Source organism: Triticum dicoccoides, chromosome 3A (assembly GCF_002162155.2).
Source record: "Triticum dicoccoides isolate Atlit2015 ecotype Zavitan chromosome 3A, WEW_v2.0, whole genome shotgun sequence".
NCBI lineage: Eukaryota > Viridiplantae > Streptophyta > Magnoliopsida > Poales > Poaceae > Triticum > Triticum dicoccoides.
Window position 1 is genome coordinate 516241380 of NC_041384.1, and position 18133 is coordinate 516259512.

Consider the following 18133-nt stretch of genomic DNA (forward strand, 5'->3'; position numbering starts at 1 on the left):
CATAACTGAATTGGCAGTTTCTTACCTTAAAGGGCCTGCTGTGCAATGGTGGAGAGGAACAAGATTTGCTCCTAGCAATGTTCCTTGGCACAAGTTTTGCTCTTACATCTCTGACAGATTCTGTGGATTCTGTCTGTGACATTGCCAGCTCCTTCCATGCAACTCAACAAACTACTACAGTTACTGCATATGTGGAGCAGTTTGAACAGCTAATGAACATAATGAGAAGAGAAAACCCTGGAATCCCTGATGATTATTATGTTTCTAGCTTTGTGGCAGGACTTAACCCATATATTAAAAGTCATGTGGAGTGCTTCAGGCCTAAGGATATGCAATCTGCAGTGTGGTATGCTAGGAGGATGGAGAAATCACAGGTACCAGCTACTGTAGTGCAAACTAAACCTTATGTCCCTCAACCTAGAATGCAAGTAATTTTTGATCAGCCCAAAGCCCCTGTAACTACTGTCACACCAAACAGAAACACTATTATTCAGCAGGCAAAGCAAAACCAAGTGTGTTATAAGTGCAGAGAGCCATGGGTGCCTGGTCATAGGCAGGTCTGTAAAATGAGCCAGAGAGCTCAGATCCAAGCACTGCAAGCTGAGGAAGTTGAAAATCCTGAGACAATCTATGTTACAGATTTTGATGACCCTGATTTGGAAACACTGGAACAACCATCAGGTGAAGCAGTATTGAAAGTGTCAATGCATGCTGCTATGGGAATAGGAGCAACCAAAAATACTTTTATATTGTCTGTAAAAATGGGCAATACAGTGGCCACAGCACTGGTGGACAGTGGTAGTACTTCGACCTTCATTTCTCCTAAGATGGCAAGTAAATTACCTGTCAGTACAAGCCCTACACCCAAGATAAAGGTAGTGGTTGCTAGTGGGGGAGTGCTCTGGACTGAATTTCAAGCAAAGGACTGCCCTTATGAAATTCAAGGCCATCTGTTTACTGACAGCTTCAGAGTATTAAAACTGAAAGGATATGACATGATTTTGGGAGTTGATTGGCTCAGAAAATATAGTCCAATACAAATGGACTTTGTCAAAATGGAAATGAAAATTTCTGACAGTTGTGGGCAGTTTATTACATTTGTGGATGAGACTGTTTCCTTGGCCCTGTAGCTGAAGCTAAGGACAACACTGAAAAACTGTTAGAACAAGCTGTTTGTGGGTTTTTCTTGTTCACGACCTCTGGTACTGAATTTGCAGCTGCTAGTACATAAATTCCTAATGAATTGCAACCACTGTTGGACCAGTATCAAAAGTTGTTTCAAGAGCCAACTGAATTGCCTCCTAGCAGGCCTTGTGATCACAGAATTCCATTAGTGGAAGGAGCCAAAGTGGTTAACCAAAGGCCTTATAGAATTCCTCACCATCAGAAAGAAATTTTGGAGAAAATCATTAAAGAGCTACTGAAAAATGGGATAATCAAACCTAGCACAAGCCCATTTTCCTCTCCTGTGCTACTGGTCAAGAAAAAAGATGGGTCTTGGAGGTTATGCACTGATTACAGAAAATTGAATGCTATAACTATCAAGAACAAATATCCCATTCCTGTAATTGAGGACCTTCTGGATCAACTAAAAGGAGCTAAGATCTTTTCCAAAATTGACCTCAGAAATGGATATCACCAAATCAGAATGGCAGAGGAGGATATTCCAAAAACTGCATTTACTACTCACATGGGAATGTTTGAGTTTTTAGTTATGTCCTTTGGACTAACTAATGGCCCTCCCTCCTTCCAGGCATTAATGAACTTACTGTTTGGCCATCTCAAATTTGTAGTGGTTTTCTTTGATGATATCTTGGTGTTCAGCTTTTCCTTGAAAGAACACAAGGACCATTTAAAGCAGGTGTTGATATATTGCAAGCAAACAAGTTATATGCAAAAATGGAAAAATGCTCTTTTGGTCAGCAAGAGATTGAGTATTTGGGTCATGTGATTAACTCTGAGGGAGCTTCTACTGACCCATCTAAAATACAGTCCATTAGAGATTGGCCAACTCCCACTACTGTAACTGAACTGAGAAGTTTTTTGGGGCTAAGTGGATATTACAGAAGGTTCATCCAGGGATATGGAGTAATATGTAGACCACTATTTGACTGCTTAAAGAAGGAGGGTTTTTCCTGGAAAGAAGAGCAACAAGAAGCATTTGTAACTCTGAAAAACAAGCTTACCAATTAGCACTGCCCGATTTCTCCAAACCTTTCATTTTGGAAACTGATGCTTGTGGGTATGGATTGGGAGCTGTGTTGATGCAAGAGGGAAAGCCTATTTCTTACTTCAGCAAGAGCATTGGCCCCAAGGCAGCTGCAATGAGCACTTATGACAAGGAAGCCTTGGCCATAATTGAAGCTGTTAAGAAATGGAAGCATTATTTCTTAGCAACATCCTTAGTAATCAGAACTGATCAGGAAAGTCTGAAATATATTCAGGAACAGAAGATTACTGAAGGAATTCAACATAAACTGTTACTGAAGTTGCTAGGATATAATTTCACAATTGAGTACAAGAAAGGCAAGGAGAACAAGGTGGCTGATGCATTATCTAGAGTAAAACATGTGATTCATGCTTTAACTGCAACTGCCACTTCTCCTACTTGGGTCAAACAGGTCACAACTAGCTACAATCAGGATAGTAAAATCAAGGAGCTCATTGCTGAATGTGCTGTGGGCAAATCTGATACCTCTCCTTACTCCTTCAAAAATGGCATATTGAGATTTCACAATAAGATTGTAGTGGGATCTGCTTCTAACCTGAGACAGGAAATTCTCCAAACATTCCATAATTCAGAGTTAGGAGGCCATTCTGGTGAGAGGGCTACATACTAGAGAGTGAAATTAATTTTTCACTGGCAGGGTTTAAAACAAGATGTAGTGCAATTTGTCAAGCAATGTCATGTTTGTTAGTTAAACAAAGCTGAGCACACTCCTTACCCTGGATTATTGGAACCACTTCCTGTGCCTGATTTTGCTTGGGCACATGTGAGCATGGATTTTGTGGAGTGGCTGCCTAAGTCTGAACACAAGAACTTGATTTTGGTAGTGGTTGACAGATTTACCAAGTACTCTCACTTCATTGCTATGAGACATCCTATTACAGTGCAGTCTGTTGCAAGAGCATTTGCTGATGATGTGTTCAGGTTGCATGGGATGCCCTTGGTGATTGTCACTAACAGAGACAGAATTTTCACTAGTCATTTATGGCAGCAACTGTTCAAGTCCTTGAAGATCAAGTTGCATTTGAGCACCAGCTACCACCCTCAGACCGATGGCCAAACTGAAAGGGTTAACCAGTGTTTGGAGAATTACTTGAGGTGTATGTGTTTCCAACAACCAAGGAAGTGGCATGGGTGGTTGTCACTAGCTGAGTGGTGGTACAACACTTTCTTCCACACATCACTAAAAATGACACCATTTCAAGCTCTGTATGGTTTTCCTCCCCCTATGATTGCTGAATCTGCCTTACCTGATGCAATTTGTGAGGACAATGAAGATCTCTTGCATACAGAGAAGTGGCACTGGAAGTGATCAAGCATAATCTGCTAAAAGCCCAATCTAGAATGAAGTTTTTTGCAGATAAGAAGAGGACAGAGAGAGAATTTGTAGTGGGGGACATGGTCTATTTGAAGTTGCAACCCTATAGACATACTTCTCTCATCCTGCATAGGCACATGAAGCTGCACTCTAAATTTTATGGCCCCTTCAGGATAATGGAAAGAATTGGAAATCATGCATATAAATTGTTGCTGCCAGAGGGTTGTCAGTTGCATGACACATTTCATGTCAGACTAAAGAAGCACATTGGTCCAGCAGTCATTCCTTCCCCTATGCTACCATTAGTTGGTCCTAATGGAATTATCAAAATGGAACCTAAAGCTGTGCTGGAAAGAACTCTGGTCCCAAGGAAGCAAGGAAGCATCAGTATTCCTGTGGTCAGGTGGTTAGTCAAATGGACCAACATGCCCGTGGAGGAAGCTACTTGGGAAGATTCTGCATTTATCCAGAAAGTTTTTCCTTCTTTTAGAGCTTGAGGACAAGCTCCGTCTCAATTGGAGGGTATTGTCAGGCCCAGTTCATATCATTCCCCTGTTCCAGCGTGCCGGAAGTCACTATAGCCGTAGATCTGTCATCGTGTGGCTCTGAATCGAAGATAACGGTTCGATCAAGCGGGCAGCTCTCCTCCGTCGATCTGCGATCCAAGGGCGGGCAATGCTTAAGACACAGCTGTAGCTGCTCCGACAAGAGCATGTGCTCTGTTCCGGCTTTCTTTTGTTTTCCCTTCTTGTAATGGCTATAAAGCCAACTACCATGTGCGTGTGAGGGCATGACTTTGTGATTTGGGTGTAAACCCTAGCCGCCTGTGGCGTGCTGTACCAACTTTCCCCAATTTCAACAAGAACCCTAGCTAATCGCTCTCTGAATTCTCGGCTAAATTTCTTTGAGTGTGAGTTAAATTGCTTAGATCAGAGCTCTGATCCTGACACATTGTATCCATCTCGAAGCATGCATGACACGGTCTAGATAAAGTGCGCCAATGCCGCCTTGCGCTGAAAATGCGCTCCGATAAATGGGCCTTCTTCTGCTGTTTATTTATTTATTATTTTCGTCATAGGAGAAGTGGAGAAGGCATTTAAAATAAGGTAAGTGGAGCATAGGAATATACTAGTAGAAACTTGTGGCACTATTTAGCCATTTAATTCAAGAGTGAATTCCTTTTTTACCTCCAAAATTCGCGTTTGTGTGAAATTTCTCAATTTAGGCAAGTGTGTGTGACACATTTTACCGCGTTTAGTATTCCCCTCAAATTTGATGCTGACTGTGCATGCCACACGTGTGGTTTTATTTTGCCTCTTGGTTTTTCTTGTTTACTCCGGTGTTTAGATGCTCCAACCGAACCCAGCCAGCCACGCCCAACTTGCACCTAGCTGCTCGAGCCGCACCCGCAGGCCCTCACATCCGTCGGGCGCAGGGGCGTCGGCTCCCCGGATCTCCGCCCGCTCCTCATCAGTTGGAAAAGGCGTGGCTAAGGTGCTTAGGTAGCATCTTCCTTTTCTTCTTCCGAATTGGTCTGGTAGCATCTTCTATCATTGAATTGCAAGACTGTATAGCACGTATTGAATTGCAAGACTGTATAGCACGTTACAGAAACGAAAAGCGGCGAGACGCAACGTGGGTTTGCCCTGCCCTCTTGGTGGTTTACGGCGGCGCACCCACCAATCGGTCCGTCGGCCACCCCCGTGCCCCATGCTGGTGCGCGGGTCGCCGCCGTCGCCGTTCCGCGTCTTGGCCACGCGACGCTGCCGCCGGCGATAGGGTGCGATCACCGAGGCGCTATTCCGTTTCGTAGCGGAGAGGGTGAGGAGCGGAGGCAATGGCTTGTTTGGCGCTTTCTTTCGCTCGCCGCCGCTCTTGACCCCACGGCGGAGCGCGACGCATCCTCCACCCGGCGCTGCCTCGACACGTCTAACCCGCGCCGTCATGGTCGCGTCAGCCGCCCCGAACAGTGGGCCCGATCCGCACGTGACCCCGTATCTTGCAGCCGCTTTCTCCTGCTCGCTTCCGCTTAACTAATCAACTTCCTTTCTGCTGAGCTGTGGGCCTCATTCCCAATTCTGTGACAACGTAAATGATTACTCGCCGAGTTGCAATTTACGACAGCACCCTTATTCTCTCTCTCCTATTGCATCTTTTCACACACATAATAACCTCGTAAAAGCTGTGAGATTACACCCCGCGCGCCCACAAAAGCCCGGGAAAGGCATGCACCTGGCCGTCCGGGCGCACCTTCGGGAAATCGCGTGCGTTCACGAGCAGGGGTACATCCGTAAAACGCTTCCAAAGGCGAGGGGATCTATTCGCCTGTAAAAAACGCCCGATTCGTGGCCCTCGTCCCACTCTCGCTCCCACGCTCGCGCAAGCGGAACGGGGGAGAGCAGGACAGAGCGGGAGGGAGGCAGAGGCTGCAGTGTCGCAGCCCCCGGTTCGGAAGCCGACCTGGCCGGGGGTCTGTTGAGGTTGTGCGATGGCGAAGGGGGCGGTCGTGGGGACGACGGCGGTGGTGTGCGCCGCGGCCGCGGCTGCGGCGGCGGTCGGGGTGGCGGTGGTGGTGTCGCGGAGGAGGAGGAGGACGCGGGACGCGGAGGCGGGCAGGCGGAAGAAGGTGGCCGACGTGATCGAGGAGCTGGAGCAGACGTTGGCCACGCCGACGCCGCTGCTGCGCGGCATCGCGGACGCCATGGTGGAGGAGATGGAGCGCGGGCTGCGCGCCGACCCCCACGCCCCGCTCAAGATGCTCATCAGCTACGTCGACAATCTGCCCACCGGGTAACACCATCCTCTGCTTCTTCGTTTTTGCTCTCATCGCTGAGTGGCACGGACGGCACGTCCGTTTTTGTGTCAGTCTTGGCTGGAAATTGCGTAGTGTGGAGGTGGTTTGGAGTTCTGTAGTCTTCAGGCGGTTTGGAGCATGACTTGAAAAAAGAAAAGAAAAAGGGAATTGTCGAAATAAGGTTCGATTTTTTTTAACAAACTTGTTATGATACATATTGGTTCTGGAAGAAGGATCCGTTTTTGTTTTTTCCTCACCGGGTTGTTTGTTCTATGTGCGCCTTCAGCAATTTGTGAATATCTTCCGACATGACGCTCAATTATCAGTTTTGATCATATAATATGCCTGCATGAAGAATTATGATATGGCTCAGAACACAAGGATTTAAATAAAAACGTCACATACTGTTCGGTTTCTAGTGTTTGGAGGATGAGTAGAGACATGTGTACCCACATGCCTTCTCTAGTTCTCTTAATGAATGGACCATTTGTATTTCCTACCTACTTGTCGGGCTTATTACTATCAAGGCTCAAACCATTAAGGTATGGGTTTTTCCTTCTTCCAAGGCAGGATCCAGGCAATGAGTGTTTGCGTGCGTGTTCTTTTTTTTAGTCGGCATGGAAAAAAAATTATATGTCTAATTTACTATTTTATACTACCGACACCTCAAATATTGTCCATAAAAATGATGTTGCCTTCTTAGAAAGAATTACTTTGATTGGGTTATACTTTTGTTTCTACAATATGTTTGAGACTGAAAAATCTAGAGCGGGAAGTATTTGATAACAATCGTCTATGAAAATCTCATGAACAACTTAGAGAACTAAATATGTGGAACTTAGATGTAACTAAAAGTCTCATAAATATGTGTCCAAAAGTGAAAGATCTTGAATTATCTCTTTCTGAAATCTTCTGCTTATCTTTCCTCTGCTTTAATGACTTGTCCTACTACTTCAGGGATGAGCATGGGCTGTTTTATGCACTGGATCTTGGTGGGACCAACTTTCGTGTTCTACGGGTTCAGCTTGGAGGAAAGGAGAAACGTGCTGTCCAACAATATGAAGAGGTTCCCATTCCACCTCATCTGATGGTTGGGACTTCCACCGTAAGTGCATTTGATTGCTCTGCCAAGTCCCTTGTATTAGATTTCTTATTTATTTTTACATGGTTTACTTACTTACAAAAGTACAAATACAGGAACTATTTGATTTCATTGCGGCTGAGCTGGAAAGATTTGTTGAGACTGAAGGAGACGATTTCCACTTGCCTGAGGGCAGACATAGGGAACTGGGTTTCACCTTTTCTTTCCCAGTACACCAAACATCGATATCGTCAGGCACCCTCGTTAAGTGGACAAAGGGATTTTGCATCAATGGCACGGTAAAAATCAAATGATCACAGTACATACTTGGCTGACAGAATGATAATCGAATAAATCTTACTGTTATCTTTGACGACCAAGGCTTGCTCAAAGCGAAATTTCTTATCAAACACATGATTTTCACTATGAAATTCCCTGTTCATCTTAATATGGTAATTAAACTTCTCACATTTTATTCCTCTGAACCTACTTATTAATTGGACAGAAATTATCTTATAGCACTAGGGCTCTCCTTGCTTTTGACTTTTGGGTACTCTCCCTGACAAGTGTTCATCGACCACCTTGCACTGTTCTTCAGAATATGAGAAGTGTCTTTTATCCAATATTAGCATATACTATATTTGCTTTGATTTTGAACATGTGTAGTCCAAAACATAGAGCATGTTTAGAAAGATTACTTTTGATGTGATAGATATGCTTGTCAGTACTCATCGTATTTCTTTCTACTGTCAAATATCCTGTAACCAGTGTGTAACTAGCCATAGATCTCTCACAAAGCATAATTGTGCACAATTTACATTGTCTAGCTAGTTGTGCTTTTACATTGAAAAGTAATCTTTCTAAACATGCTCCATATGGGAGATGCCTATAAAACTGCAGTATACTAAATTACTCTAGCCAAAAGTGGAGTTATATTTCTTATACAACTGCAGTATACTAAATTACTAATAGGACTAACAACCATACCATTCATGTGCATTTTTATTATATATGGAGTCTACACAAACCACGATAAGTTGCGATCTTTGCCTTCCCTGCTGTTTCATGGCAACTTATTTCCTGCTGGAGCATACATGGTGTTACTTTAAGCATCGTTTTAGCTATATATCCACTTGAATTGCCATCACTGTTGTGCTTTTAGGTACTAAAATGTATTCATGTATCTGTGAAACCAGAGTTGTATTTGATATATGACTATAGTAGTCCTTATTTTTATCTGTATAACTACACCTTTTATAATCTGGCCTCACCGAATTAGCAGTAGGAACCATTCTCTTCTTTCCTTTTTATCCGATTAATTTGGAGATTTATATCCTCTTGGTGAACCTAGAGGCGGCTTTTAACCTTGTTTTTGTAATATAACTAGCCAAATTGCTCGCATAACTGCATAGCTAGTACTAAAAAGACGTACATTGATGCTCAAAATAGTGGTTTCTGTATGCAATTGAATGCTTATCACTGGAGAATTCGTGTTTTTCTTGTATAGTTGTAGCACTTCTCAACTATTTCTGATTTATCTGTATCGTTATAATCTCAACCCACTTAAATAAGTGGTATTGATCTTTCTCTTTCTTCTCTCATTAGTGTGGGAAGTTCTAGCATCTTAGGATGGACATCGAGGCTTCTTTTAACCTTGTGTTTAGTAAGATACTAGTAATAGATAATGGATGGTTGCAGTGGTGTTATTTATGATTGATTTCTGTGAGCTCAGGTTGGGAAAGATGTGGTGGCTGAACTGAGCAGTGCTATGGAGAGGCAGGGGCTTGATATGAAAGTTACAGCTTTGGTTCGTAAGCTCATTTGCTCCTTCAATTATGTATCATCTTAAACATTTCATTGACTGGCTTTTAGCTGTTGCCATTTCCTATGCATTCTGATGACGGCCTTAATCTTTTAGGTTATCTATCTATGTTGATGGAACGATCTGACAACATTTTTGTGCAGGTTAATGATACTGTAGGCACATTGGCTGGCGGGATCTATGCTGATAATGATGTCGTTGCTGCTGTAATATTGGGCACTGGGACAAATGCAGCGTATGTTGAGCATGTAGATGCAATTCCAAAATGGAAGGGACCACTACCTAGATCAGGAAACATGGTTAGTGTCTGACTTCCTTTGTGTGCTTGGAATACTGAAGGTCTTTTGCACCTTGTCCAGTCATATATACATATATATATATATATATATATATATATATATATATATATATATATATATATATATATCCACTGCAACTTTTGTGTTGTATGATATTCACTTCAGTTGATAATTCAACAATTCGATTTTGATCTTTGGTATGCTGCAGGTAATCAACATGGAATGGGGAAACTTTAAGTCAGACAAGCTTCCCCGTTCTGACTACGATATTGCCTTGGATTTTGAAAGTTTGAACCCCGGCGAGCAGGTATGGTTTGTCTATTCTGGTTATTCCTGGCTATGTGTGGGTGTGTCATCTTGTCTAGCTCTTTGCCTCAGATGTATGAGAAGATGATTTCGGGCATGTATCTTGGAGAGGTTGTGCGAAGGATCTTGCTTAGGCTGGCTCATGATGCTTCCTTATTTGGTGATGTTGTTCCATCAAAATTGGAGAAACTATTTGTACTGAGGTGCGCTTCCATGTCCCACCCATTGAATCTTTAGCTTTATTAATAGTAAACTATAAGAATATAATTAGATATAATCTAGATTGCGTGACATGCTTACTCTAAACTATGTTATTGATTATAGTTCTATCTGTATATTTTTGTACTCTTGGTTATATTGTACATATGAAACTAAAATCAATAAGTTAACGGTTCAGGATTTGGTAGTATTTGGTTGTTAGGTCTGGTCTCCATAGTTTGTGTGCACTGTTATTAATGAAAATAAAATTTAGAGGCAACTGTTTGTAATGTTTTCCATTTTTTACTCCATTTTAGTTTTCTAGCGCATGGTGCAAAATAACGCTTTCTGAAATTTCCTGTATGCCTTGGGATCAGCCCTTTCCAGCCAACTCAGAAGTTTATCATGAACTTTGCAAATTATAAGGGTCTCTAGTATGACCATGGCGAGTTTGTGGCTACTGGATTTGGACCTTGAAGCTCCCAGACTCCCACTACGCAAAATAAATAAAAAACAGGAAAATGAAAGAAGGAAAAAAAACTCTGCTCACTGTCCCCTCAAGGCCCTACCATACACTAATCTCACAAGAAGTGACGATCTGTTCTGTCTTTCAATGAAATGAAACGGGCTTTCTCCTGTGAGTTAGAGCAACTCCAATTGGGCGACCCATTTCGTCCGCGGCCGTCCATTTGGGTCGGCGCGGACAGAAAAGTCGGCCCAACGCATCGACCCAAATGGACGTGCGCTCGTTTTCGTCCGCCTGTCGACCCATTCCCGGCCCATTTTCGAGCCGGATTTGCGTCGGCGCGGACACAAGACGGATGCGCGCGTGCTTGCCCTCTTTCCTCACCGGACCCGCTGGTCGGTGGCACATTGGATTGGCCTCTCCATATCAAACAACACACCCTCGCCCGCCTGCTTCGTCGCCGATGCCGCCGGCCATTTTTTCCGATAAAAAGATAGTTCTAGCGTACACAGGTAAAAGAAAAGACCAACTACTCGTCGCTTTCTGACTCCGACTCGGTAATGTCATCCTCCGACGTCTGAATGTAGGCGTCAGCATGCTGCTCGTCTTCGAAGTCCCAACCCGACGTTTCTCGTAGCTTCAGTTTCAATTGAGTGGCCTGCTTCCGCGAAAGCTTTTCAGTGATACCATGACACAAAATTCATTAATATGCGTGTGTGTTCATTAGCAGTGCTTCTTTCCAATCGATCACAGTTAATGAAGGAAGCTAATGTGCTTAACCTGTAGAAACTTTATTAAGCAAGTGGTAACTTTCAATTGTGGTATTGCAGGACGCCGGATATGTCAACCATGCATCATGACACCTCACATGATCTCAAACACCTTGGTGCTAAGCTGAAGGATATCCTGGGGGTATGTATGAATATGATGATACACGTACTCAAAAGAGGATATTGCTAAACCTGACCTTCAACAACCAATGACTACTTGTCACATGCTTGAATTTACATCTAGGTTGCCGATACTTCGCTGGAAGCAAGATACATAACCCTCCACGTCTGCGACAAGGTCGCGGAGAGAGGCGCGCGCCTGGCTGCCGCCGGCATATACGGCATCCTGAAGAAGCTGGGCAGGGACAGAGCGCCGAGTGACGGCAGTCCGAAGCAAAGGACCGTCGTCGCCATAGATGGCGGCCTCTACGAGCACTACAAGAAGTTCAGCTCCCGCGTCGAGGCGACGCTCGCGGAGCTGCTCGGGGAGGCGGCCGCCTCGTCGGTCGTCGTCAAGATGGCCAACGACGGCTCCGGCATCGGCGCCGCGCTTCTTGCGGCCTCACACTCCCAGTACAATGTCGTCGAGTAGTCCCAAGGAGAGGGAGTGAGCTCCTGGCGCGGCTTCTTGCTTTCGCCTCGATCACTTATTTTGCCATTTCTCTCCACTGATAGCTAGTCTTGTGCCAATGAGTTCCGTTTGCAACCGCGGGAAGGCGGAAACGGAGACGGAGGTTAGAATGACGCCGCTCCTTTCCTGCCAATTCTTTTTCCCTAAACCTGCAAGTTTCTGTTGCGATGCCATGTCGCGAACCAAACAGAGGAGACCTGCCTGCATCTGATCTTCTATAATTCAGAATAAGGAGGGTGGTATATATATGATCGCATAATCGAAACATTTATGATTTCTTCTGTTCCGTGATCCACATACTATATATATGCAATACATGTTCAGTTTTCCTAAACTGAAAATGGCTCCTCCACCATGAGCAGTTTTTTTTTCGAACACACCCACCATGAGCAGCTACCATGGAATGTGGGTAATGTAAATCAAAGAATCCTTTTTTTAACCTGTTTTTTTCCTGGTGATTTTTTTAACCTGGCTAATCAATCAAAAGAATGTGGAGCTAGGTTTGGACTTGCAACGCTCTCCTCTCCTTGATTCAGACAGTGCTGTCGAAGTCACTCGTGTACTCCCGGAGCGTCTGCAAGAGCGGAGTCACCTTGCCCTTCTTGTGCGTCTGCTCGGAGCACCTGAGCAGCTTCTGCAGCACGTACTTCATGGTCGGCCGCGACGACGGAGACGCGCTGGTGCACATCACGCCTAGCCTGAACACGAATTCGATCTCCTCCGAGAACCCCGCGTTTCTGATGCGACTATCTGTGGCTCCGTCGATGCTTCCTCCTGGCTCGTGCCGGTGCCGCGCCCACTCCGCCAGGGACCCGTCCTCGCCGCGGTCGTGGGCCGCCCGCCCGGTGGTGAGCTCCAGGAGCACCACGCCGAAGCTGTACACGTCCACCTTCTCCGTCACACTCGTCGTGTTACCGCACTCTGCACGCCAGCATATGAAGGTGTGAAAATTTAGCTACTGACGAGTGACGACCAGGGATGGTTTGGTTCCTTACCTGGAGCTATGTAGCCAAACGACCTGGCAACGGCGGACATGCACTAGTAGAAAACAGGGCTTTGGTTCAGGCCGGGTCAGCCTATTAGTCCCGGTTCAGTCTAGAACCGGGACCAATGTGGGTCCCGGTTCTTGAGCCTAGGGGGCCGGCCGGGCCACGTGGGCCATTGGTCCCGGTTCATCTGAACCTTTTGGTCCCGGTTGGTGGGATGAACCGGGACCAATGGGCCTCGCTCTTGGCCCACCACCATTGGTCCCGGTTGGTGGCTTGAACCGGGACCAAAGGCTCCCCTTTAGTCCCGGCTCATGTCACCAACCGGGACCAAAGGCTCCCATTTAGTCCCGGTTCATGTCACCAACCGGGACCAATGAGGTGCCTATATATACCCCCTCGCGCAAGAGCAGAGCACAGTGCTCTGTTTTTTTTGGCCGAGGGGGAGAGGGCTTTGTGGTGCTCTAGCTCACCTCTTATGCACATGAGGTGTTCGATGGAATGCCCGAGCCACACTACTTAAGCTTTCTCCTCTCGAAGCTCGACCTCCAAACTCCATTTTCCTCGAGATTTGTCTAGATTTAGCGGTCCGTCACGCCCCGTCCCCGTCTTCACCGCCGTCGATCACCCGCGCCGATCTCATCACCGACACCACCATGGTGAGTCTCTTGTTCTTATCTTCTTTCTGAAAGGAAAAATATTCTTACTTGTATGTTTAGATAGATACTTGTATCATTTTCTTACATTTATTATTGCATCTTATATAGTGCGATGGTTTTGGTATCCGTCCCCGTCGGCCCTCGTCCTGTCTATGATTCGGATGTGGTATGTATATTATCTTTATAACTATTGGTTCATTTATTATTTATGAAAATTACGCCGACCAACGTGACATAGATTTTATTTATCTAGGATGTATGTGAATCGGAAATGCCAACCGACCCTATTGTCGAGAGGTTAAATTTAGTTGAAGAATAAAACAATTTGTTGAAGGAAAAAATAAAAAAAATTGAGGAGGAGAAGATGATATTAGAGTTGCATGTTGCGGATGTCGTCGATGATCACAAGATCAAGATGGATGCAATGCGCTTGAAGATTAGAAAGATTAGAAAATATGCCATTCATACCGAGGCTTGGTATCATTATGCCGTTGGATCAATTGTTACCTTAGTTGCGATTATGATCGCATTTGTTTTCGCATTGAAATGTTTTACATAGTTTCAATGTATGGTTTAATTAATTAGATGCTCTAGAGAGCTATATATTGTTAGATGAGAACTATGTATGCACTTTGGTTTTAATGTGATGATGAACTTCTATTAATTTGGACACTTAATTATATATAATACACGCAGATGAACCGACAATGGATGTACGGTGACAGACACACCCGCGAGTACATTAAGGGCGTGCATGAGTTTCTCGATGCGGCTGAGGCAAACAAGCAGAATGGTTTTATGTGTTGTCCATGCACTGAATGTGGGAATACGAGGTCTTACTCTAACCGGAAAATCCTTCACTCCCACCTGCTTTACAAGGGTTTCATGCCACACTATAATGTTTGGACGAGGCACGGAGAAATAGGGGTTATGATGGAAGACGGCGAAGAAGAAGACTACGATGACAACTATGTGCCCTCTGAATACGGTGATGCTGCAACGGTGGGAGCTGGTGAAGATCAAGAGGAACCAGACGATGTGCCCAATGATGCTGCAACGGGTGAAGCTGCTGAAAATCAAGAGGAACCAGACGATGTGCCCGATGATGATGATCTCCGCCAGGGCATTAATCCTTTCGGGGAGCAGAGCAGCAATCACAACACCTGGCCCGTGACTCTATGTATGTATAACCTTCCTCCTTGGATGTGCATGAAGCGGAAGTTCATTATGATGCCAGTTCTCATCCAAGGCCCTAAGCAATCCGGCAACGAAATTGATGTGTACCTAAGGCCATTAGTTGAAGAACTTTTACAGCTGTGGAATGAAAACGGTGTACGTACGTGGGATGAGCACAGACAGGAGGAATTTAACCTTAAGGCATTGTTGTTCGTGACCATCAACGATTGGCCCGCTCTCAGTAACCTTTCAGGACAGACAAACAAAGGATACCACGCATGCACGCACTGTTTAGATGACACTGAAAGTATATACCTGGACAAATGCAGGAAGAATGTGTACCTGGGCCATCGTCGATTTCTTCCGACCAACCATCAATGTTGAAAGAAAGGCAAGCATTTCAAAGGCGAGGCAGATCACCGGAAGAAGCCCGCCATGTGCACCGGTGATCACGTGCTTGCTATGGTCAATGATTTACACTACGTAATCTTTGGAAAGGGTCCCGGTGGACTAGCTGTTCCGAATGACGCTGAGGGACACGCACCCATGTGGAAGAAGAAATCTATATTTTGGGACCTACCCTACTGGAAAGACCTAGAGGTCCGTTCCTCAATCGACGTGATGCACGTGATGAAGAACCTTTGCGTGAACCTGCTAGGCTTCTTGGGCGTGTATGGGAAGACAAAAGATACACCTGAGGCACGGGAGGACCTGCAACATTTGCACGAAAAAGACGACATGCCTCCGAAGCAGTATAAATGTCCTGCCAGCTACGCTCTTACGAAAGAAGAGAAAGAAATCTTCTTTGAATGCCTGCTCAGTATGAAGGTCACGACTGGCTTCTCGTCGAATATAAAGGGAATAATAAATATGCCAGAGAAAAAGTTTCAGAACCTAAAGTCTCATGACTGCCACGTGATTATGACGCAACTGCTTCCGGTTGCATTGAGGGGGCTTCTACCGAAAAACGTCTGATTAGCCATTGTGAAGCTATGTGCATTCCTCAATGCAATCTCTCAGAAGGTGATCGATCCAGAAATCGTACCAAGGCTAAGGAGTGATGTGGCGCAATGTCTTGTCAGTTTCGAGCTGGTGTTCCCACCATCCTTCTTCAATATCATGACGCACGTCCTAGTTCATCTAGTCAACGAGATTGTCATCCTGTGGATCGTATTTCTACACAATATGTTCCCCTTTGAGAGGTTCATGAGAGTCCTAAAGAAATATGTCCGCAATCGCGCTAGGCCAGAAGGAAGCATCTCCATGGGCCATCAAACAGAGGATGTTATCGGGTTTTGTGTTGACTTTATTCCTGGCCTTAACAAGATAGGTCTCCCTAAATCGCGGTATGAGGGGAGACTGGCTGGAAAAGGCACTCTTGGAAGAGACTCAATAATATGCAGGGACGGATATTCTTGGTCTCAAGCACACTACACAGTTCTATAGAACTCTACCTTGGTGACCCCGTATGTCGATGAACACAAGAACAGTCTGCGCTCCAAACACCCGGAGCAGTGCGACGACTGGATTACATGTGAACACATCAGGACTCTCAGCAGTTGGTTGGAAACACGTCTCAGAGGTGACAACACTGTTTGTGATGAGTTGTACTTGTTGTCCAGGGGACCATCTTTGACTGTATTGACTTACAAAGGATACGAGATAAATGGGAATACATTTTACACGATCGCCCAAGATCAAAAAAGTACCAACCAAAACAGCTGTGTCCGCTTTGATGCAGCAACCGAGAGCGGAAAGGATACATATTATGGTTACATAGTGGACATATGGGAACTTGACTACGGACCTGATTTTAAGGTCCCTTTGTTTAAGTGCAAATGGGTCAATCTGTTAGGCAGCGGGGTACAGGTAGACCCACAGTACGGAATGACAACAGTGGATCTGAAAAATCTTGGGTACATTGACGAACCGTTCGTTCTAGCCAATGATGTGGCACATGTTATCTATGTGAAGGACATGTCTACCAAACCGAGAAAAAGAAAAGATAAGGAAGCGAATACATCATACAATGAGCCAAAGCGCCACATAGTTCTTTCAGGAAAAAGGGACATCCTGGGAGTGGACGGCAAGATAGACATGTCTGAAGATTATGAAAAGTTTCATGAAATTCCTCCCTTCAATGTCAAGGTTGACCCAAGCATCCTGATAAACAATGAAGATTATCCATGGTTACGGCGCAATAAGCAAATGACACAAGCGAAGAAAAAGTGAAGACTTTCTCCCGCAACTATTATGATGATACCATGCCAAATTTGTAACAGACGAGTATGCTATGCCAACTTTTTCAGAGTTCATTTGAAAACAATGAATTTAGGTCGAATTTTCTCTATAGGTGCATCTATGTTCAAATTTTAACTATTCAAATTTGAAAACTAATGGCACTAACAGAAAGTTTATATTTTTTCTAAAACTAATGGCACTAACAGAAAGTTCATAATTTTGCTGACCTAAAAGCAAAAAGAATTAAAAAATAAAGCAAAAAACAAAAGAAAATAAATAATACAGAAAACAAAACAAAAAACTGGAAAAAAATAAAAATAGCAACAATAAGTATTTTGTTGTAAGTAGAAACAAAATAAAATAAATAAAGCAACAAAGAAAACTAAAAAACTAAAAAAGTGTTTTCAAATTTGAAAACTAATGGCACTAACAGAAAGTTTATAATTTTTCTAAAACTAAAAGCAAAAATAATTAAAAAATAAAGCAAAAAACAAAAGGAAATAAATAATGCAAAAAACAAAACTGGAAAAAAATAGGGCTCACCCCTATAATATTTGATACGACTAACTAAAATTACCAAATTGAGTATAATGATAAAACACAGTAATATTAAATAGCAGGAAAAAGATTGACTCAAAAATCAATTTTTTTAGTAAAGTTATTCATAAACTAGTGATTCACACAAATTTTAAAAAAATCAAATTTAAACTATTCAAATTTTAAAACTAATGGCACTAACAGAAAGTTTATAATTTTTGTGACCTAAAATAAAAAAGAAATCACTACAAAACTATAAGTATTGAGTTCTAAGTAGAAACAAAAAACAAAAAAACAAAAAAATGCCACCTACTGGGCCCCCACGGCCTGAATACGACTAGAAACCCTACCATGGGCCAGGATTCAGGCCCGCGGGAGGCCCAGTAGGCCCACAGGCACATATTGCAGTGTTAGGCCCGAAAGCCTGCTTTAGAGAGGAGCTCGAGAGGGAAGGCGCACCGCACCTTATAAACAGGTGCGCCTCCCTCTCAACTAGCGAGGTGGGACTAAATATTTGGGTTCGGGACAGCACAGGCCTTTGGTCCCGGTTGGTGGCACCAACCGGGACTAAAGGGGGGCATTAGTCCCGGTTGGTGCTACGACCCGGGACTAATGCCCCCCT

General features: G+C 44.2%; 2 protein-coding genes across 2 annotated transcripts in view; one reads left to right on the plus strand and one right to left on the minus strand.

The window, feature by feature from the left end:
* Positions 1–5894: 5894 nt before the first annotated feature.
* On the plus strand, positions 5895–12193 carry LOC119268887 (hexokinase-6). Its single transcript, XM_037550599.1, has 9 exons — positions 5895–6335; positions 7297–7444; positions 7537–7719; positions 9153–9227; positions 9386–9541; positions 9750–9848; positions 9920–10050; positions 11342–11423; positions 11526–12193. The coding sequence occupies exons 1-9, from the start codon at positions 6034–6036 to the stop codon at positions 11871–11873; spliced, it is 1524 nt and encodes a 507-aa protein (XP_037406496.1). The 5' UTR covers positions 5895–6033; the 3' UTR covers positions 11874–12193.
* Positions 12194–12444: 251 nt separating this feature from the next.
* LOC119272506 (receptor-like protein kinase HSL1) overlaps positions 12445–18133 on the minus strand; it is a 14280-nt gene continuing 8591 nt past the window's right edge. The window contains exons 3-4 of the mRNA XM_037553977.1: positions 12908–12948; positions 12445–12833 (exon numbers count right to left, since the gene is read on the minus strand). Of these exons, the coding sequence (XP_037409874.1) occupies positions 12445–12833; positions 12908–12948 (430 nt within the window). The remainder of the gene's footprint in view (positions 12834–12907; positions 12949–18133) is intronic.